The sequence below is a fragment of the Neolamprologus brichardi genome, chromosome 23 (genome assembly GCF_056152115.1).
Source record: "Neolamprologus brichardi isolate AB-2024 chromosome 23, ASM5615211v1, whole genome shotgun sequence".
Lineage (NCBI taxonomy): Eukaryota > Metazoa > Chordata > Actinopteri > Cichliformes > Cichlidae > Neolamprologus > Neolamprologus brichardi.
The window spans coordinates 4,943,610-4,965,672 of record NC_142125.1 but is presented as its reverse complement, the minus strand read 5'-3'; the positions used below and the strand labels follow the sequence as shown (position 1 = coordinate 4,965,672).

Sequence of the window (22,063 nt, the reverse complement as noted above, 5' to 3'; positions counted from 1 at the left end):
GGGGCGAACCTATTCCAGGACGCCCTGCCCTTCACAAAGAAAAGACAACTCTCCCAGGGGCCCCCGCCAGCTTCACCTGGTTTGTTTGCGTTACCGCACTGGGCACCTCGTGGTGCCTCCAGGTTCAGGGATTTGAACCCGACTCCCCTTCAAAAAGGCGACGTAGGACATCGCCCCGCGCTTCCGAACGGCGTTTGCCCATCCCTTAGGACAGACTGACCCATGTTCAACTGCTGTTCACATAGAACCTTCTCCACTTCGGCCTTCAAAGTTCTCGTTTGAATATTTGCTACTACCACCAAGATCTAGGCTTCCGTGCTCATCGCGGTGGCCCTCCTACCCGGCTGTGTAAAGATCCCCCTGAGACAATCCAGCACATAAGCGACCGTGGCTCAGGGGGAAGCGTATCTGTAACCGGAAGGTCGCCAGTTCGATCCCTGGGCTCTCTGTCCTGGTCGTTGTGTCCTTGGGCAAGACACTTTACCTATCGGCCCACTTTACCCTACTGGTGTAGGCGGTATGGTAATCTGGGCCGATAGGTAGGGGCCGATGGCGCGATATGGCAGCCTCGCTTCTGTCAGTCTGCCCCAGGGCAGCTGTGGCTACAACCGTAGCTTGCTTCCACCAGTGTGTGAGTGCGAGAGTGAATGAATGAATAGTGGAATTGTAAAGCGGGTGCCTTGAAAAGCGCTATATAAATCCATAAGTCCATCCATAAATCCATTATTATAACAGCAGGGTGCAAGATTCTAGCAGGCAAGGCATACATAGAACGCAAAACCAAGTGGCATAGTATACTGTTGACTGACGCTTAACCGGGCGTGGTGACACTTTATCTCCGCTGAACACAGGATACACACACATGCAGAAGCACGAAACACGTACACTGATACACCCTCACTATCACCCTCCCTACCCCGGATCCAACGCCTCCTCCCATGCTTACCTCCCATCCGATGTGGACACCGGATCAGCTGGAGGCGCAATCGAAGATTGCAGCGGTCCCAGATCAGCTGTACACACTGGAATACTCTCCCATGTTGCTTGTCTGTGTTTTATTGTGCTATGGTGTGTTGATATCTGTGCATTCCTGTATTATCCTTTTGTGTTACACATTTCAATGTTTTTTTCCCCTTGCTACCTAGCCTGACCTGTCTCCTCAATGTGATGTTTGTGTATTGTATGTAAGGTTGGCAAGGTCTGTCATCTCGGATGTGGGCAACTGCAACTGACAAATAAAGGCTATCTCATCATCATCATCATCTTTGATGTTTGATTGAGTCCAGCATCGAGTTTCCACACTGTGTAATAAACACTGGATTTCCTGCACGTTTCAGTAGTTGTTCTGAAGAGGTGAAAATTTCCATGTGTTGTTCAAAGACAGGAAAGCTGTTTTGTCTTGTTTCTTGTGCAATATTAAACACAAGATTTGCCCGAGCTCATATTTCATTACACATTAAACTCATGACCAATGTCCTGTGGTGATCAAATGAAAGTTAAGGCTGCTAGTGTCAGGGTTGGTTGAAGGAGGACCCAAATGCAGAACGTTCTAAACGGAGAAAGTGTGTTTATTTACAAAAAGCTATGAAACACTGCCAACAATCCACAGTGTGTTCCCAATTCCCAGGCTTTGATTCCTCTCCTTGATATGTGGTGAAGTTTTGTCCTCCTTGGTGCCTATGTACACGGTGTGCTGCTCCCGTCACATGTTTCCACATTTGACCTATGCCACATTTAGTACAGTCCTATCCACCGTCCACTGCTCTCTTAAGTAGGGCTCCTTGATAGGCACACACACAAACACACTCACTCCAACTCTTACACGGGGAAGCGAGGGAACAGGAGCAGATCACGCCAACAAACAACCATAAGCATTCCAGAAGACAAATGAAACTAATAATTATTCATCAAACCCCAAAATAACAGACCCAGGCCCATGACAGTTAGAAATCTTAACATACAGTGTTTATATGATGCATACTGTTATTTTAATATCTATTGTAATAGGGCAATGAGAACATTTTTCCTTATCTGCTGCAGTGGCTGATTCAGAAGCGTGGGACAATACTATCAACTACTGCCTGAGATTGAGATAATTACTTTACAGCATGGCTGGGATGACAGATTGCACTGGATACTGTGAGGATTTCAGTCCCATTTGTTGAACTACTTCTTGAAAACAATAATTAACTAATGTGGTTTCAACTGTAAGAAAGGCCTCTCCAGATGTTGTCCTGGTGGTGGAAGAGTTCAAGGAACTCTTCTGGGAATCGATCAAAGAGTGCAGGGAGATTTCTAAATACCAGGTATGCATATTGAGAAACAGCCAAGCGTAGCCAACGCCTGTTGCTTTGGCGTTGCTTATGGCCCACGCTTTGGGAGTGAGAACGTGTTGGGTCCACAGCCTGTGTTACTGTTCTTAATAAACAGCCGGTAAACGGAATACTGATCGTCTCTGTCTTCTGTCGGAGGGACGCTACAAAACTTTAAAGTGCAACTTTCTTTTAAGATGCACCTTTCAAACAGCTCGAGATATCACCCAACACACAAACTGTTTCTGTGCATTTGCTCACAAAGTGTCTCTGATATGCAGTTACTGTATTTCATAGGGAGAGAGATAAACGTATTATGTGCAACACTGATAGAAAAAACGTGAGAAGGAGAGGACAGCAGAAAAAGACGAGAAATTGACTGGGTTTCATTTCAGATCCGCCCTCTTCACAATCCTCAAACCAATCCAAAATGGTTAGATGGTTGTGAAGAGCGTTTTTAAACCGCTCCCTCACTTTCTGCCCAGGGTCGTCCACAGGCCTCTTTTTAGCCGGTGAAATTTCAGTCGTGCTTCTGGCACAATAAATGCTTCTTTTCTTTGTGACCGGAGAAAGGCTTCTTCTTACTTCTTTTACTGATGTCATGGATACTTCCTTGGTTATTCTTATATGTATTTTTAAAGTCTTGTGAGGTGACCTAGAGTGGTTTAAACAACGCCTACAATAAAATGTTATAATAATAATAATAATAATAATAATAATAATAATAATAATAATAATAATAATAATAATAATAATAATAATAACTTTTTATTTTATTATCATTTAAAAATATTTAGGAGCTTTAGTAAGAGTATAATCGAGCACATTCATTCATTCAGTTTTCCTAGGGAGTATAACTAATTTGATTTGTAAGTTTCAGACTTAATAACTGGGACCACTTTAGTTTTACTTTGTAAAGCACGTGGACGCAACTTTAAAAAAAAGTACGAATCGTTTTCGTATTTATGTAAAAACAATTAACTAAGGTACTGAATTACAGTTTGAACCTATCCTATCCTTTTTAAATTAAAAGGCCTCGATGCTTCACAATGCTTCTGTTAGACATCTGGAGAAACGTCTTGTGTGTTAGCCACAGAGTTTTCCACTGGTTACGTACTACAGTGAGGACTATATTAACAAGGACTGAGGACAGTGTTATTGGCCATATTATTTCAGTAGGATAAATGATGTATGGGTCCCCTCTAGTGTCCAAGAAACATATTACTCGTATAGATGACCAAACTTTTCTTTGAAACTGTGCATGCGGAAAGAGGAAAAATAATAATAATACCACTGATGTGAAAATATATTTTAAATATTTATTTGAATAAAAGTTAGGATCTCTACTTGTTTGTGAAACCACCCAACGCACCGGACAGTGCACTAAAGATGTGAAGAAGAGCGTGCAGATAGAGTGGAGTGGGTTTAGACGAGGATAGCAGCAAGAGAGAAAAGGAAGTCTTACAAGACTGTAGTGAGACCTGCGATGATGTTTGGTTTGGAGACTGTGGCACTAACAAAAAGACTGGAGGCAGAGCTGGAGGTGACAGTATGAAGGTACCAGGCAGGAGGTAAAGAGGGAAACCTGGGATTGCAGTAGGAGATTCATGGATGCAGTGAAGGAGGATTGCTGTGACAGAGGATGCTAGGGATAGGGTGAGATAATCCGCTGTGGCGAAACCCTAAAGGGAGAAGGTTTGCTCATGAAAGAGCCTCACATCGGTGGCTTGGTTTAATCTGTTTCAAAAAGCATATCATGAACCAGACAGCAGGCGGAGTTGCTGACCTGGAGGAGGAGCCTGTTACTGCATGGGCTGGCTGTGTGAACTCTTCACCTATGTCACATTTACAAGACTGGTCTATAAAATCTAAATGACCTTACAACTCTGTAATAACACTTGGACAAAGTCATATAATTTCTGATGTAGTGTTACTCCTAAAGCTTAGGTATGTGGAAGCCCTGGCTAATAGAATATTAAATCTGTATGACTCCAGTCTGTAGATATGTGCATAGTAAACATATTTATAGTGGTACAGTTATTAAGGAGAGAACCGCTGATTTCATGCAGCTACATGAAAGTTAACCTCCCTTTATCGCGTTTGGGGTTTTTTACGACAATCTGCGACAAAATCTCCGGTTTACGTCAGCCGTAAAGCTGACAATAGTGATATGAGATAACTGAACACTGTAACGTTACTTTACAGCATTTTGTCTATTTGAAGCAGTTAAAAATCAAAGAAAGTTCAGCATTTCCCAATTTGACAGCTCGTTCACTCGCCGCCACGCCTAAGCAAACAGTTTTACCAGCACTCAGCGTCCCTGTGTGAGTACAGAAAGCAGCGAGAGCCAGTGGAACAAGAACTGCTTTTAGCCAGTCATTGCCATGGCCTCCGAAAGCGGCGATAGCAACATGGATAGAGAAATGATTCTGGCCGATTTTCAGGTGAGTGTCATTTTTTCTTAGCCCCTCATATTGTACGAGGTGGGCAATAATGTGCCCGTTGTTGTTGAAACGCCTCGGACTGGCGTGGTAAACAGCAGACCTGAGCTGGTGTTTCTGTGGTTAGCACGCTGTGCTAACACACTGACAACTTGCTACCTGATTATGAAGAAGCATGTTATCTGTGTGACCAATAACTACATAACAGAAAAGATGACTCAGACAGATGACAACAGTCATCTAATCATTTGAATCGTTTACATAATTGAAGGATAACGATCCAACTACTACTGAGAGGGAATTTTCGGGGCTAACCGCTGCTGTCAGCTTGTTTACACATTGTTTTGCCAGCGTTTCAAATCCTTATCAGAAACTGTGTCATCCATAAAGACTAAATATTAAGCCCAGTTTGCCGTGAACATTGCGATAATGGCGATAAACCTTTGCAAACTGGCAATAATTTATGATCCCGTTTATCTGACGGTCTTTACTAGAACAGCATATAATCGTCATCTTCTGTTTGTGTTTAGCTAACTGTACGCAAGCTCCCCGATGAAGAGCTTGTTACTGTAGTTTTGTTTGCTAGTTTACTTTAGTATACTGTTAGGAAAGTAAGTGAATTTTATTTTTATAGCGCTTTTCGAGACAAAGGACTGTCAAAAAGTGCTTTAAAAAGGTGAATGGATAAAAACTAGCCCACACTATTCGCAAAGTTGACACACATTAACCAAGCAAAACAACATAAAATCACAACCACTACTTAAATACTTATCTAAACAATTTAGTTGTTTTTTCTAAACAGTGGTAACCTCTTCCATATTTTGGAGCTAAGGTTTGGAGGCAGAATTCCCTTTTGTTTTCAAATGGGTACGCAGAATCAAAAGAAGGCCCCAATCTGAGGACCTGAGGGATGCAGTTGGCCATAAAAGTCAGAACCGAGATTTGAAACCGAAATCTAAACCTGATAGGAAGGCAATGCAAAACCCTTAAAAGTGGGGTGAAATGTAAGAACTTAAAAGAATGAGAATAAAAGCAATCCGAGCAAGAGGAGGCAAAGTCTTAAACAAGCATCACCAATTGACTTTTAGAGTTTAGTAATATTTCTCAAATGCAAAACAAAACAAAACACCAGCATATCAGAGACTTAATGTGAGCATTAAATGTCAAAGACTGAAAAACAGACAAAATATCCCATGATTTAGCATGTCAGGTTTTAGATTGGATAAAAGGGACCCCAGTTCCTGTCTGATTTGGCAGTAATGCTCTGAGGAGCAATAATTAGATGTGCTGTCTTTGTCTGCATTTAACTGTAAAAAAAATTATTCAACCAGATCCAGTTCACAAGGTTTAAAAGAGAGGGAGACTATACAATGAAAGCACCAGAGAACTTAAACCAGATCGTTGTTCGAAGGTGGATGATGAGAACAGATCTGACCAAACATCTTGCTCACTGAAACCAAAAGCATTCTATCAGCAACATATGAAGTAAACTAATCCAAGACAAGGCTTTGACTTGTGAATCAAGATCAGTGGTATCAAAGGTTGGGCTAAAGTCCAGGTTATGTCTAGCCAGCATGATAATATACTTTTTATATACACACACAACTAGTTTGCTTTGGATTGTATTCTTGATATGTAGTACTGTGCTGTTGGTTTCAACACCGCATCGCACTTTGTTCTGAATTAATTTCTTGCTGTTAACAGCAAATTTTCCTGGTATCAGCAGACAGCAGGGACATGCCAGTGTTACTTTGCTTTTTTGTAGATACTTGAAGAGCGCTTCATCATCAAGTAAAAACTTTATGAATTCTATAGAGGCTCATTTTAAATAGGCATAAAATGTTCCTTAATGTTGGCATAAATATTGTTGTCCAAGTATTAACTGCTCCTATTATAAAGGAAAATAGACATTTCTTACACACGTCTAATAGGTTGAAATGTCATGCTGGTTTAAAGACCAGTTGAACACAACAGAACCAACATGCTCAGTACATGTTTTACTGTTTTACTATCTGGGTCTGTTTCTATTTATTTATTAAGGTTTTACATTTAAACTAGACCTACTAATTTATTTCAATGGTACTGACATTAAAGCCCATGTTTGTTGTCATGCTGAATATGTATTACTGAGATTTTGAAAAACTGGCAACCTTGTTTTGATCAAGACATCACTGAATGTCGTTCTTAAGACTGTTACCATTTCAAGTTGTTTTTATGGGTAATAGAGTAGTAGTTAAACTGTAACTGTTATTGCTCTTTTCACAATTAGAATTTGATCTCATACGATGCATTAGTCTGCTGAATTCATTTTTTGTTTTGCTTTCCCCTCACAGGCTTGCACTGGAATTGACAACATTGCAGAGGCAATCACTCTGTTAGAGCTTAATAACTGGGATTTAGTGGTAAGTTCATTATCTGCAGGCTCTATCGGGCTTTACTCTTGGACACACGGACTTAGTCTGTCTACAGGGCAGGTTTAAGAGGGCAGTTAACATCCAGTAGCGCACACCGTGTAACGGGCAAATGATTTCCTCATGTAATCCCATCAGGTTTGTATTAATTCATGATGCACCTCTCAGCATGAAGTGCATATTGGAAGAGGTCAGTCTATATTTAGATAGATGCTGGCAGGAGCTCAAAGCAGGCAGCGAGGTAGACAGTGGGGGCTGGACTCACTGCGGCTGTAAATCTGATGGCTCGCAGTTCTTCTGCAGTAGGTGTTAGTTTTTGTAAAAACAAATGTGTTTGCTAAGTGTGAGTGTGGAGGTTCACCCCAATACCTCAGTACTGCATCTGCCAGCAAGTTGGAGTTTGTGGTGTGAAATATTGCCATTGCTCTTATGTGTTTACTGTCCATTTTATTTTATTTTTAAATTTACAGTAATAAAAGCAGACGTGAGTTTTATTTTTTAGGAAGGGTGACCCATTTGCAGCTGTTTTTATTGTTAGGAAAGATAAAATAAATGGATCATTACAATGCTGCTAAACTTTTTATAGCCTGAGCATGTTTGTATTGAGTAAGAATGCACTGTTGCTTTTAAAAGTCTTCTTTTTTTTGACTTATCAACGCACCTAAAGCTACCTGTAATGCCAGGATCTGACACTTAACTATCAGTGATTCATTTTATTATTTATTTGAGCTTCTTCCCACTGTGACATTTTAAAATGTCATTTAAAACGAAACTGTTTAAATACAAATTCATAGCTCAGAAAAGAGAAACAAAGTTATGTTTGTTCGTGATAACTGCCCACCGAGTTTCTGGCAGTTCACCAGCCAGTAATGTGTGGCATTTGATAAACGACAAAGTCAGTTACAGTGGGGCAAAAAAGTATTTAGTCAGCCACCGATTGTGCAAGTTCCCCCACTTAAAATGATGACAGAGGTCAGTAATTTGCACCAGAGGTACACTTCAACTGTGAGAGACAGAATGTGAAAAAAAAAATCCATGAATTCACATGGTAGGATTTGTAAAGAATTTATTCGTAAATCAGGGTGGAAAATAAGTATTTGGTCACCTCAAACAAGGAAAATCCCTGGCTCTCACAGACCTGTAACGTCTTCTGTAAGAAGCTTTTCTGTCCCCCACTTGTTACCTGTATGAATGGCACCTGTTTGACCTCATCATCTGTATAAAAGACACCTGTCCACAGCCTCAACCAGTCAGACTCCAAACTCCGCCATGGCCAAGACCAAAGAGCTTTCGAAGGACACCAGGAAAAGAATTGTAGACCTGCACCAGACTGGGAAGAGTGAATCTACAATAGGCAAGCAGCTTGGTGTGAAAAAATCAACTGTGGGAGCAATCATCAGAAAATGGAAGACATACAAGACCACTGATAATCTCCCTCGATCTGGGGCTCCACGCAAGATCTCATCCCGTGGGGTCAAAATGATCATGAGAACGGTGAGCAAAGATCCCAGAACCACACGGGGGGACCTGGTGAATGACCTGCAGAGAGCTGGGACCAAAGTAACAAAGGTCACCATCAGTAACACACTACAACGGCAGGGAATCAAATCCCGCAGTGCCAGACGTGTTCCGCTGCTGAAGCCAGTGCATGTCCAGGCCCGTCTGAAGTTTGCCAGAGAGCACATGGATGATACAGCAGAGGATTGGGAGAATGTCATGTGGTCAGATGAAACCAAAGTAGAACTTTTTGGTATAAACTCAACTCGTCGTGTTTGGAGGAAGAAGAATACTGAGTTGCATCCCAAGAACACCATACCTACTGTGAAGCATGGGGGTGGAAACATCATGCTATGGGGCTGTTTTTCTGCCAAGGGGACAGGACGACTGATCCGTGTTAAGGACAGAATGAATGGGGCCAAGTATCGTGAGATTTTGAGCCAAAACCTCCTTCCATCAGTGAGAACTTTGAAGATGAAACGAGGCTGGGTCTTCCAACATGACAATGATCCAAAACACACCGCCCGGGCAACAAAGGAGTGGCTCCGTAAGAAGCATTTGAAAGTCCTGGAGTGGCCTAGCCAGTCTCCAGACCTCAACCCCATAGAAAATCTGTGGCGGGAGTTGAAAGTCCGTGTTGCTCGGCGACAGCCCCAAAACATCACTGCTCTTGAGAAGATCTGCATGGAGGAATGGGCCAAAATACCAGCTACTGTGTGTGCAAACCTGGTAAAGACCTATAGTAAACGTTTGACCTCTGTTATTGCCAACAAAGGTTATGTTACAAAGTATTGAGTTGTATTTTTGTTATTGACCAAATACTTATTTTCCACCCTGATTTACGAATAAATTCTTTACAAATCCTACCATGTCAATTCATGGATTTTTTTTTCACATTCTGTCTCTCACAGTTGAAGTGTACCTCTGGTGCAAATTACTGACCTCTGTCATCATTTTAAGTGGGGGAACTTGCACAATCGGTGGCTGACTAAATACTTTTTTGCCCCACTGTATAAGACCTAAAGATAATGACTGTATACTCCAATGAAGGCCAACTGTAGCATGTTTGATGATGGGGCTGGGTGTTTTTTTTGCCATTATTTCACAGTTCCTTATACCTTTTGTTTGCAAGAAAATTCTAGTATTGCTTTTCATACAAACAATGAATAGTGGATATGATTATAACAGCGCTTACCAGCCTGTTTGGCAGTGTAGAATAGTGAGTGTTCGAGAGGAATCCAAACAATTGTCGATTCAAACAAAAGCAAACTGCAAAGCAGACAGTGGCTATATTTGGCCTTTCATTTCCCTTTGTTCTGCTCTTTCACCCTCCTTCAGTGTTTTTTCTTCTTTTAAGTAACAGAATTTGTAAACTTTCAGAACGCACAGGTCAGACTCTCCCTGTCAGCCTGACAGTTTGCAAGTCAGTCAGTATAAAATGTGTAAATTTTATTGAAAGATATTTAATTTTTCATAGATATAGATAGATATATAATTTTATTTCGAACATGCAAATATAATTGAAATAACAACAGAAAAACCCCCCAAAAAAAAACTTAAAAATCATCAAGTTTTCTTGTATATATCTTTGTCTACAGAATGCGTGTGCTCGAAAAGGAGTAGGATGAAGTTTACACTTTTCTTGTTCCTACCCCCTTATTTCAAATTTCATTGCTTACAAATCCATATCCAGGATTCAACATTATTTGATCATATATGATTAACTATGTACAAGTCTAACACATTGAACATACACAAATAAAAACCATTTTCAGCACGTAAACCAGAACAACAACAACAAACGACATTTTTACATAAACTAATCACCCTGTCTATAACACCCGCTTAATCTCTGAGCTTGTTTTATATCTAAGTGACAAACACCTTAATAAACACTTAAGGTTGGGTTACTCAGGCCTTGATCTATAAAAAATATATATATACATATATATGAAAATAGACCTAAGACCATAGAGGCCTAAATGAAGTTTGTTTGCCAAAAGTAGTTTATTACAGTAATTACAGTCAAAACCTGTTTGGAGATCCATGCTGCATCTGCCAGCCTCTTTGAAATTAGTTCAGTTTACGTTGGTTGCATATTTTGTCATGGTGTTATTTGGTGTTTGAAAGCAAAAGGACAACAACTGAAATTTTGACTTCTGCATTTATTACAGGCAGCCATCAATGGGGTCATACCACAGGAAAACGGGATCTTACAAAGGTAATAACCACATTCTCAAAAATCTGCTCTAAATAAGAGAAAACGTACCAGCTCGCCTTTTAATTCCAAGGGAATGCTGCATAAGTTCAGAACACTTTTGTATTTTTGTCAAACCGTAATGACCAAGTTAAAGGTTAGACGTAATCACAGGCAGATGTGAAAACACATAAATGAGTTTGGGGATTCCCAAAAAACTCTCAGTGAAATATGTGCCTCTGATGTACATCACCTGCGTACGCGAGTCAGAAAATAAATAAAGAAATCTTAATCAAAGTCTGACTGTATTTGCAGGAACATGAAGTCCTCATCTCAGTGTTGACAAGGCGTTGTGAACTTTATCACGGTTATAGTGGATACAGAAGTGTAGCTCACACGCAGCAACATCCAGGAAATAATAACCTAGAGTCTACTGAGCTGCAGGGTATTGCTTCTGCTATGATTTTTCTATTCTGCTTTTTAATGGAGGATTGATATTAAAAAAACTTCCTGCAAGGAAGCTTTCTGCTAAGAATCAAGTTGAACACAGTTTCTGATTAGAACGGGTTTCTTTTAAGAGGGTTTGTGCCATTCACTTTCCTTCAACAGTTAGTTGTTACTCATGAGCTAATGCATACACATACACACAATGCATGTGTGTATGTGAACATGCACACATGCATGCATGTGCACGAGTGTCCTATTGTCAGCTCTTGGGCCATGGATGCAATTAGTTAATCTAGACCCTCCCACTGGAGGCCTCCCCTTAACCGTTTTATTTTGCAAGTCACTTGTGCGCACGTGTGCACATGCATGTGCTGTAGTTTGTTTTCAGCTCTTGCGCCATGAGGATATTGCCAGTCTTTCTTGAAGGCACACACTGTCACGAACGGAGGCTGGCCGGCAGCGTGATCAGCAGCCAACACATTCACTCAGTGGCTGGCATTGGTATGAGTAGGCCAGAGTTGTCCTGTAAACAGACTCTGATGACGTGACCTGATCTGGGGCCAGTTGGAGGGTACTCCAGCACTGCTGTCTGAACAGTGTTTCTCTCTTTAATCGTGTTTTTATAACTAAGCAATTTAAGAATCATAAGCAGCTTGTTTTCTCATGAGACTCCGCTGTCATCTGTTGAAGTCATGAGTCCTGTCATAGGTGAAGGCCTCAGTAGTTTGGTTTAGATGGAGAAGAATGCCATCTACTTGTAGTAAAGGATAAAAGTACGCCCAGAACACTATAAGAAATATTTTAACTGCCTTTTCAATAGGGATCTTTTTTCCTATTCATTTTGACAGCTCATGAAATCAGCCTTATTTCCCCTCGACACTTTCAGCATTAAAAAAAAAAGACGATCTTGGCAGGATCTCTCATATTTGTTCTTTAATATTTGTTGCAAAATCTCTTTTTTTGCATCATCTGTCTCAAATGTAAACCATCTCTGATTTTAGAGCAAATGTACAGTTAGCACCTTCAATTATTAACATGATATGCTTTTTATCGTAGTTTTCACACATGCATTGCAGCCCTAAACTTTTCTAGTCACTGCCTTATGAATGTGCCTGTCACAGCTGGATTGGCAATAATATGATATTTAATCTGCCAACATTTCAGTACAAAGTCTCTGTGTGATATGAGTTCAGTAAATTCAAAGCTAACAAGTGGTTGTCCTGTGTCCTTGCTGCGTGCTCTACTCAGGTATTGCCTAAGTCAAACCGAGTATTTCCAGTATTGGAAATGGTGAGAAAGGAGAACTTCCAACTATGTCCTGACTTGGATTTCCCACCACTTTTCTGCAGTTCATGGCACATGTGTTATCTCTGTTCCTTTGTTGGTATATTTCACAACAGCCTGATGTTGATTGCATATACACTATAAAACATCAAGAGCCATTATGCGAACCCGTTGTTTTAGTTGATTTCCTGCATCGATTACACGTAAAATGTTATCTTATTTTCATCTAAGTTACAAGTTTATATCAATAAAATACAATTTCATTAATAACACAAACAATGAAAGTCATTAATTTGTCAGCGCACGTGTGAGGAGCTGTCTTTGAGTGCAGTATTTGTAACTCAGTACATGACATTCTGATTTTAGGGGAAAAAATGCTAATTTTTAATTTATTGGTGGATTAATTTTATTTCTCACTGAATTGATGAGCAGGGGTGCAGTTAGATTATGCTAACATATGGTTGGATCTAGTCCTTTTCCTGTTGCTCAGGTTTGTTGTGGAGGTTTTTATGGCGGATGACATACGGCTCAGGCCAGTGACTTCTCCACTGTTGTTAAACCGATAAAATGTTTAAACATGGCTTTTGCGCTTGCTATTTCACAACACTTGCTGTCTGCATTTCAAGAAACAAGGGACATATTTGGTTCTTGGTCAAATGAGAAAAGACATTATCAACTGTGTCGTATGAAATGGCAATAAAGATAAAACACACAATAGGTTAAACAGATATTTAGAGGATAGGAGAGAAAACCACTTGCCAAATTTATTGTCTTTGTGCTGGTAGCAGTCTGTGTCACATAGATGCATTGAAGCAAACATTCACTTCGACTTGTAGCAGAAGCTGATCAATATTTGGTGGGCAAAAGTCGAGGTCTTTATGACATAACAAAACAAGTTTTTGGCTATAACGCAAGCCTCTTATGCCTGAAAGTATCACACAAATTTCTGATAGGATAAACTGATGACATTAAATATCCAAACAGTCAAAGGTCAGCTTTATTGCAGCATCATAATGTTTGCCAAAAGCAATTTTTCAGTCATTATTCAGCACCATAACTGAGGGGCACGAGGGGAGATTGTGACCATATATCTCTTTTATTGAATTGGTTATACCTGCTTTTGCTGCCTAACTGTTAAAGTAAATATGCTGTATGAGTTTACACAGACATGGAGCTGCACTATAACTTGAATAATTTAAAGCAGCACACAACCACAAGGAAGTCATTTTAGTTCTATTTTGAATTTCTTTTCTGACCGTCTTCCTGTAGTAACTTTTCCAGTGAGGCGAGTCAGGCCACAGCGTACGGACCTCCTAGCCTCTCAGAAGCAGCTGACGCAGCAGCGGGAAGCGCAGTTCCTCCCCCCTCCTCTTCATCTTCGTCTTCTTCACCTCCATCGTCCTCAACTTCAGCTTTTTGCCCACTCAACCCTTCTTCCCGACACATCGTAGAGCGTCAGTCCCGGATGCTCAACTTCAGGGTCGAGTACCGGCAACGCTCTGTAGAGCTGGTGGTTGAGGAGGGCAGCACAGTTGGTGAGCACCGCAAACTCGCACACATGTACCGTGTCCACATTTAACGCTTTCGCACTGACTTTTGCGAACAAAAGGTCAATTTTCCTTCCTTTGTCTAATCCAATCCATAGGAGAAATCAAACAGATCCTTGAAACAGAGCTTGGTGTTCCGGTCTCCAAAATGCAGTTGAAAGGGTGGAAGAGCGGAGATGTGTCTGACAGTGTGAGTTAAAAGCTTTAATTTTTATAAAGCACCTTGAGGTGACTACTGTTGTGAATTGGTGCTGTATAAATAAAGCTGAATTGTATTGAATTGAATTAATACATTAAGACACTAAGAAAAACGAGAAGCACAGGTGATATAACACAAGTCTGCTCCTTCTGTTAATTGTTTTACATTACCAGACAGGTGTTGCGTTTAGGAGCCGATCTAATTTATATTGTGTCTACAGCTATAACTCATTCACAGGACCTTTTTACAGTTGTGTATGTTTATGTGCGTGTACTCAGATGGTGCTGAGAAGTTTACACCTGCCCAAGAACAACAGCCTGTATGTCCTGACCCCCGACATTGCCCCTACTGCCAGCACCAGCAAAAACAGGTACTCTCTAACTCCCATCCTTATTATGGGGATAAATCCTTTCTTGTCATTCTGCTGCGTATACACTATAAATTATTATAGGTAGTGGCATGAGTGCAGCTCAAACACCAGGTGGTGCTATATCTCCACTTATAAAGAGGAGAGGGAGCCAACGCTGCTTTCATAGCTTTATTAGGAGACATTTGACCTGGCAGTGAACATTCGCTTTTCACATCCTTTGTGACATTTTGAGAAGATGAGAGGAAAGTCTGGTGCCACGCTCTTTGTGCGTTATGCAAATAATAATTTTATCGTCCTTCTTTGTCGTCTTCGCTATGATATTGTTGCTTGCCAAAGGTTTTCCTTCGCATCTTTCTCTTCAGAAGTTGCGTATATGACAGCCACACTTCATATCTATTATTTATACCTTGCTTGAAAGATCACACATTAACACGCAGTAACAATAGAGATTTTCTGGGAAAGCCTGTGAAGTCGGTGTTCTTCATCCAGAGGTTTCTCAGCTTGTCTTAGTGAATGCGTGACAGCATTAGCAACCTTTTTCTCTGAAATGTCAGGCAGCTCAGGATAAAGTCATAGCAGTAATACAATCATAGTTGCCAGCTGAGCATGTGATTGGTCTTTCATCAGTATCAGGTAAACATCATCCAAAGAAATAATATATCTGCTTTATTCTACTTGGTTATCACAGGATGACAAAGATCATTTTTATTTTTTATTTTGAGGGGATTGGACGGATGAGGATAGATATGAAGGGTACACATTTTTTTGTTTGTGGGAATATCTCTTTACAATATTACCTTGCACTATTTGTATGGTTGCAGTATTTGAGTTCTTTGTTTGTATGAGTGTTTGCTGTCTGTCATTGTCCCCGCCGTGTAATTTAGTGTGCGCTGTAATTTGAAGACACATCCAGGCAGAATGATCGAGGATGTACAGTGCCACTTCTGTGATTAATAACGGAATTGGTTTTCTTTTTTGAAGCTAATGTCCCCGAGGACACGGTCTGTGAGCTAAAAACAAAACGGGAAAGAAAGGATTTAATGGAAATTTACCAGCAGTGGTTAGTGTTTTATGTGTTCTTCCGAATATTTTTGAAATTAATGGTTGAGCAGTGTAGTTTCAGATCCAGCACCGGTCCCGTTATCAGCATTTATCAATTTAACATTGCATTAAAAAAGCAGCTGTAAGGTCTTCTTGAGTGCATAATTATGTAATTGTGGAACCTAATAAGTTGTGACGTAGTCTGGGACATTTTGAAGTATAACATTTTGTGAGCCGAGTTTCCCGTGTCTCTATGGATCATCTTCAAATCGTCATCAAAAGCTCTGTGGCTAGTACGGGGCATGTATCTGCAATGAGCATTAGTTCGTTTGTTAGAAGATCAAGAGGGTTTTTGTTTAGGTTTTTTTGTTTTGTTTTGTTTAGTTTTTGATTGGCGTGTCATACATTGACCTCCAATTTTTTTTAATCTTTTCTTTTTTCAGCTGTGAATTAAAAAAAAACAAAAATTGTACTGTAGCTCTCCCCTGAGAAAGCATCCACATGTCAGCAGAATACGTGTGGAAGAAGTAATTTGGCAGTTTGCTGCTTTCCATGCTAGTTAGGCTAAGTGGTAGTTATACGGTGTTGGCAGTTAATGACCCTCCGTTGCTCTCTCTCTTCCCCGCCTCTCCTCATCTTCTCACTCGTACACCGACTGCTGTGTCTTTTTAGCAGCACCGTTGCCTTTCCTCCAAGTGTTATCGATATCATTTTGGGTGTCAGGAGCTCGTTATTCTGTGTCAGCTATTTTAGCGGCGGACAGTTGGGGCTGAAAGGAGTGGGTGGGCTCTTGTGTATATGCGCACGCGATTGTCTATTAACGTGTGCCTGCGTGCGTATGGTGACCGTGTTGGCATACTGGGAGTGGATAGGTGACAAATCACAGAATGTGAAGGGAGCAGTCCCCTGTAGCGAGACCAAACAGGCTGTTGGCTTGTAGTAAAAATAAACTGTGGTCTCACCATGTACACACAGTTCATGTGAAGTGTCTGCAGATTTGTTGTAGCAGAGAGATCTCAGAAGATTTAGTGTCATACCATCTCAAAGTATTCATGTCTTATGAATGAACTGATTTGGTATCAAATGACCATAAATGACCAGTTCTTGTGTTATTTGTGTTTTAAACATCTTATAATATTTGATTTACTGAGGAAAGTGGCAGTCTTCTCATTTTACTCATGCAACATAATTAGAGGAATTAAGGATGAATCAAATGAGTATTACAATGTATGAGGGAAAATGAGAAAGAGGTTGATTTTCATGAGAAAATCATGAAAAACGACGTGTGTGTCTTTATAAAATCTGAAACTTCACTATGGAAGGAAATGTGTAATTCTTATAGTGTGTATATATATCTTAATGCTTATTTTTTACTGTTGATTATATTGTATCCCTGCCTTTGAGAAGCTTTAACCATGGCCCTGATTTCAGTTTCACTTCTAACAAGCAAAACTGAGTGCAGCACTTTAACGGTTAACATTAAGACAAAGGTCTACTTTTATTTGTTTTTTACCTACTGTCCCACAAGTTTCTAATAAAATGTAGCCTTCCAGCATGTAATTACTATCTAATTAACCATAATTAATCCAAATATAGCAGAATATCTAATTAGTAACATTAAAAAAAACTATGTATCTCATTTCCCTCTAAGTAATCTATTTGTTTGTCTCAACTTGGATGGATGTTGCACACACTAAAGCCATTTTCAAACAGGCATCCGGCAACAGTGTTTGCTTCAAAAATCCACACACGGAGTTGCCTCTTTATTAGTTGCACTTGTAGTCTGCCACAATTCAGTACAAGAGCTCTGCTATAAAACCTATTTTTATTGTGTTTAACCTTTTGTGGAGTGTATAATGTTGTTGTGTATGTATATTTAGAGTGAAAGTGGTGTTGTGCTCTAATAACGCACTGACAAGTGGTTCTTGTCATTTATGAGAATATTTGAAAAGCCTTTGAATGTAATACAAGCCAGAAGATAACTGCAGCTAAACCTCAGTGCTAAAACATCTTATTTAAAACCATCGCAGTGGTGTCAACAGAAACATTTTAGGTGTCCCAAAGTCGGCTTTATGGCAGAGCAGTTTTATGGGATTTCTTTAGGTTACATGGTGCATGTAACAGGATGACCACAAAGTGTAAAAATGGGTGGCTCGTGGCACTCGGGCAATATCTTTTTGACATCTGGGAAGAAAATAGCGGTCATACAGACTGTGTTATCGAAGTTTGAGCTTCTTTTAATTTGGTTGGTAGCTTTGTTCCACATTACAGACTGCAATATGGCGTGCACTGAAAATGTTTATATATTCAACATTGTGATTTTGCATGATTGATATTCAGTATCAAAGCCAAAAAGGGGGGGGGAAACGGTGTAAGTACATTTTTCAGACACATTTTCTACCAGGATTGTTTTGCTTGTTGAGGCATATTCATTTTTAGCTTTTGTTGGATTCAGAGAAGCCTGTATAACACACAGCAGGTATGACAGGAGTATAACATGCACGTATAACGTTGCTTGATAATATTTTAAGACTGTTATATATGAATAACCTTAACTTAACTTAATAGTATAGTTATGAAAGCAGGAAAAAACATCTCTTAGTGAAGGTTTTCTTCTAGCTGCTAATGATTTTTTCCAAACAAAAAGCAAAAAGGAACCACTACCATCTAAATAAAATGGCTTGAAACACACATTTTGAACGAGAGTAATGAACCTCTCACTGTCTCCCGAACTATATTTGCTAGTTTGTATTTTTTTCTTTTAATCTGAAAAGACAGTTATCCACCCAAATGTAATTTCTCAGCGCTCATAGTAAAAATTCAAATCTCCCGTAAATGGTAATATCCAAAGCAATTACTTTGTCGAGCTTGGCTCACTGCTGTACACAGACCTCCACCAAAACCGACTGATTAAATAGTGCTGCACCGTCATTATGATCCCGCTGAGCAAACTCCTTTTGGTTGTCTTGTTTGATTAGAAATAAATCTCGAGGCTTCGGGAGGTATTCCTTTGAGCACCAATTCATTTAGATAGTTATTTAGTTAGTGAAGTGATGTGCAGTTAGTAATGGTCTGAAGTTTTTCTGTGGCCATGTTGATGACCGCATGTGAATACAAGATGGTGTTAAGGAGGAGCTAATCTCTTGCATAAATGATGAAGGGCTGATGAATATTTCAATGGAGCCTGTTTCCTTTATTGTTTATTCGCCGCTCCAGCTCTGAGCAGGCACGTGTTTGCCGAGGAAAGGTTATTTTAATTTGAACTCTGGAAAGAAGTTTGAAATTAAAAAAGCGATTCATGAGGTTTTTTTTATGTATTCTTGTTTTATTGAGCTTTGCCTGTCGGCTTACGCTTCACCACCGCGTGTCAGCTGTCCAGTCTCAGATACACAGACACTTCAGGGAGATAGCTAACTGGTCAGCTAAAGCAGTGATGCGAAGGATTGTGCGAGTAGCACGCTAATAACCTTTTGGAAACAATGGCAGATCAAAATAGAGCAGAACCTGAATGGTTTCACATTCTTCTGCTTTGTTGCGGATGCAAAATATGGAGGAGGTAAGCAGACTCTCGTGTGCGCCTCAGAACCTCCTTTGTACCTGTTAGGGGCATACGATGAGCTGGCATGTATTCTGCTGGTTGGTGTGTTTTTTCAAGCATTTAAAGCAGCAGCTGAAACACGCGTTATGGTAGTTTGTAAATACCAGGGAGCAGTTTTGGTGAATGTTTATGGGACAGCGTATGCGTGTATGGGTATTGGCGTTTTGTAGGCACATGTCACATTGTGTGCACGTGTGCGTGCGTGTGCGTCTCTGTGTCTGGCAGTGCTAGTTTAATAAGGTCTAGAGTCTGCTCTGTGCCGCGGGGACTCGCAGCTTAGGCGACGGGCTTACCTCAGAATGAAACCAATCTGTTTAGCCTGCTCTTCTCCCCCTGCAGAACGCTCCATTTTTGCTGTCCATAAAGTTAAATGACATTTTCCTCACGGCACCCTTATGCCATGTCAAGTGCCTCCGGAGATGTTCCAGGCCGACCTAGATGTCAACGAGTGTGTGTGTGCGTTGAGTGAGAAAGGGACCTCTGAAGGCAGAAGCAAACACTGCGACATCCACATTTCAACCCCGCACTGCTCGAAGGGCCTGCTTCCCCGAGAAGACAGCCGCTTTGAAAACACAGGTGGTGAAAGCGGTCCAGACAAAGGGATGTTAGATTTGAAACATGGTTGTTGTGTTTATATGCGAACCAGCAGGCCTTCCTTAGACAGATGGGAAATGACAAGGAGATGACTCATCATGAATGGCAGTTTGTTTCCGGTCTGAATGCATTTGATATTTTAAGTAGCTATATTTGTACTATAGAGCATGATGAGTGATATATTTTTCAAAGTAAATCTCAAACAGAACCTCCACCCACGCACACACCAAATGGCTCATCGGCCTGCCATAAATGACTGATAAGATGTTCCTTCTTTGCTTGGAAGGACAGAGTAACACTTCCACTCAGTTTACCCTCTATCTCTGCCTATTTAGGAGTCTAGCCGCTTGCCAGCAGCAGCTCGGGACTGTGTCCAAACATAATCGTGATATTAGCTAGATCCTTATTTATATGTCCCTACCCCTTCCATCTCTCCTCTCTCTCACACACACGCACACACATCGCTCTCATCCGTCTGCTCGGGCCTATTACATATGCATCCATCCTTCCCACTTCACACATTTCCAATCTTCTCCAGTTAGCTACAACAAACATTACATTTACATATTGATTTCGTAGTTTTAGTCAATGTAAATATGCTGTCATTACAGTAAATTTGAGCTTCTGTTAACATAAGCTCGTCCAGATCTGCGCAGATTAAGGGTGTGATTGCATAATTAATGTGTGCGCTACATATTAATTCCCCCATCCCTCTCTTTCTCTCAACTCTTCCTCCTCTTCTTGGGTTCTGAGCCCTGATTAAGTGCTTGTTTCGGCCTTTAAGCCTCCCATTGCTATTCAGCCTCACAGACCCAGCGTTTGCTCAAAACGCTACTTAACCTCACAGCTTATTGTAAATTAAGCTTCCAAAAGTTGATTCCCCCACCTCTTCTTCTCTGACACTGCTGTAAGTTAGTAAGTGAGCTACGGGTGTCGGTCCGGAGGCAACATCTTAGAGCAGCGGTTGTCTGTAAATACCGCTTTCACAGATTAATATGAAAGTTTCTTGGTAAATGTCTGCTGGACTTATTTGCATTCACTTTTTCACATTCAGTTTCAGCTTTGCATTATTGTTATTTTTGACTTTTAAGGTCAGTGAAAAACATTTCACGCTGAAGGGAATGCAAATGGAGATAACTATAGCATAGTCAGTCGATACATACTTTATGAGCTGCCTACAACAACATTAACAGCTTTCTAGATACATTTATTGTAACTGTAACTGCACTAGGTTTAGGCTATTTCAGATTTTTGACTGTGTTCAGCTAGTTCAGGATATGCCACAGCAAAATGTTGCTTTTTATTTATATTTATTTTTTAGCTCTGAAAGTACTGCAGGCCTTTTCTCCAGTTTTGTTAGCGTTAAGGCAGATTGATCGACTCCCCGCTGTTAATGTGCAGGTGGTCATAGCTGTTGGAGCCTGCTGTGCTGAACATAGCTCTGGACAGGCTTGTTAAGACATAACCAGAAAAGCGAACGACTTACCCCCCGAGGAAGCACCCACCTCCCCACAGGCCAGCAGGCTACCACTAGTTGACAAGTTTCAGCTTGCCCTTTACTCAACTCGAGTCACTGTTAGCAATTATGTATGTTTGTCTTTGCCCTCTTCTTTCTCTTGTGTCATTATTCTGTCACCTCATTTAGGTGTTTTCTGTGTTTTCATCTCCTTTATAGCATTTATCCCTATTTCTTACGATTTCCAATGTTCCCTCTTCTCGTTTAGTGCTCTTCAGGATTCATTAAACCAAAACTTCCTGCTGGTCATTAGCCACCGTGAGGCTCAGAGGGACTACAACCTCAACTTTCCCGGCTCCAGAACCATACAGGAGGTATGGACACACACACCACATTAGATATCGCAGTGTTACTTTCTATGCACACATACGCACAAAGTCTCTGTAATGCACCCACATCATGCACTCGCATAATATTATTGTGCCTTATTCTGGCTTCTCATAATACAACTTTCATTCCATTTGCCAAACATCGCTAGTCTATCTCAGCCATCGATTCATTATTCATCACAAATGATCACATTTCAGAGCACATAATTACTCTCACAGCTGCGCTCTGGTACAGCCCCCTCGTTTTTTCTGGACTCCCCCAGCTCTGCATCTTCCTCCC

The 22,063-nt window shown here is 40.6% G+C and overlaps 1 protein-coding gene across 2 annotated transcripts in view; it reads left to right on the top strand.

Moving 5' to 3' along the window:
- The first annotated feature begins 4,213 nt into the window (after positions 1-4,213).
- The window catches only part of faf1 (Fas (TNFRSF6) associated factor 1), a 64,639-nt gene continuing 46,789 nt past the window's right edge, over positions 4,214-22,063 (top strand). The window contains exons 1-7 of one of the 2 annotated variants that reach the window (XM_087835877.1): positions 4,214-4,756; positions 7,087-7,155; positions 10,836-10,882; positions 13,859-14,124; positions 14,235-14,326; positions 14,614-14,705; positions 21,663-21,768. In XM_087835877.1, coding sequence (XP_087692003.1) covers positions 4,697-4,756; positions 7,087-7,155; positions 10,836-10,882; positions 13,859-14,124; positions 14,235-14,326; positions 14,614-14,705; positions 21,663-21,768 — 732 coding nt within the window. In that variant the 5' untranslated portion in view covers positions 4,214-4,696. The remainder of the gene's footprint in view (positions 4,757-7,086; positions 7,156-10,835; positions 10,883-13,858; positions 14,125-14,234; positions 14,327-14,613; positions 14,706-21,662; positions 21,769-22,063) is intronic. The other variant, XM_006800411.3, reaches the window with a different exon arrangement.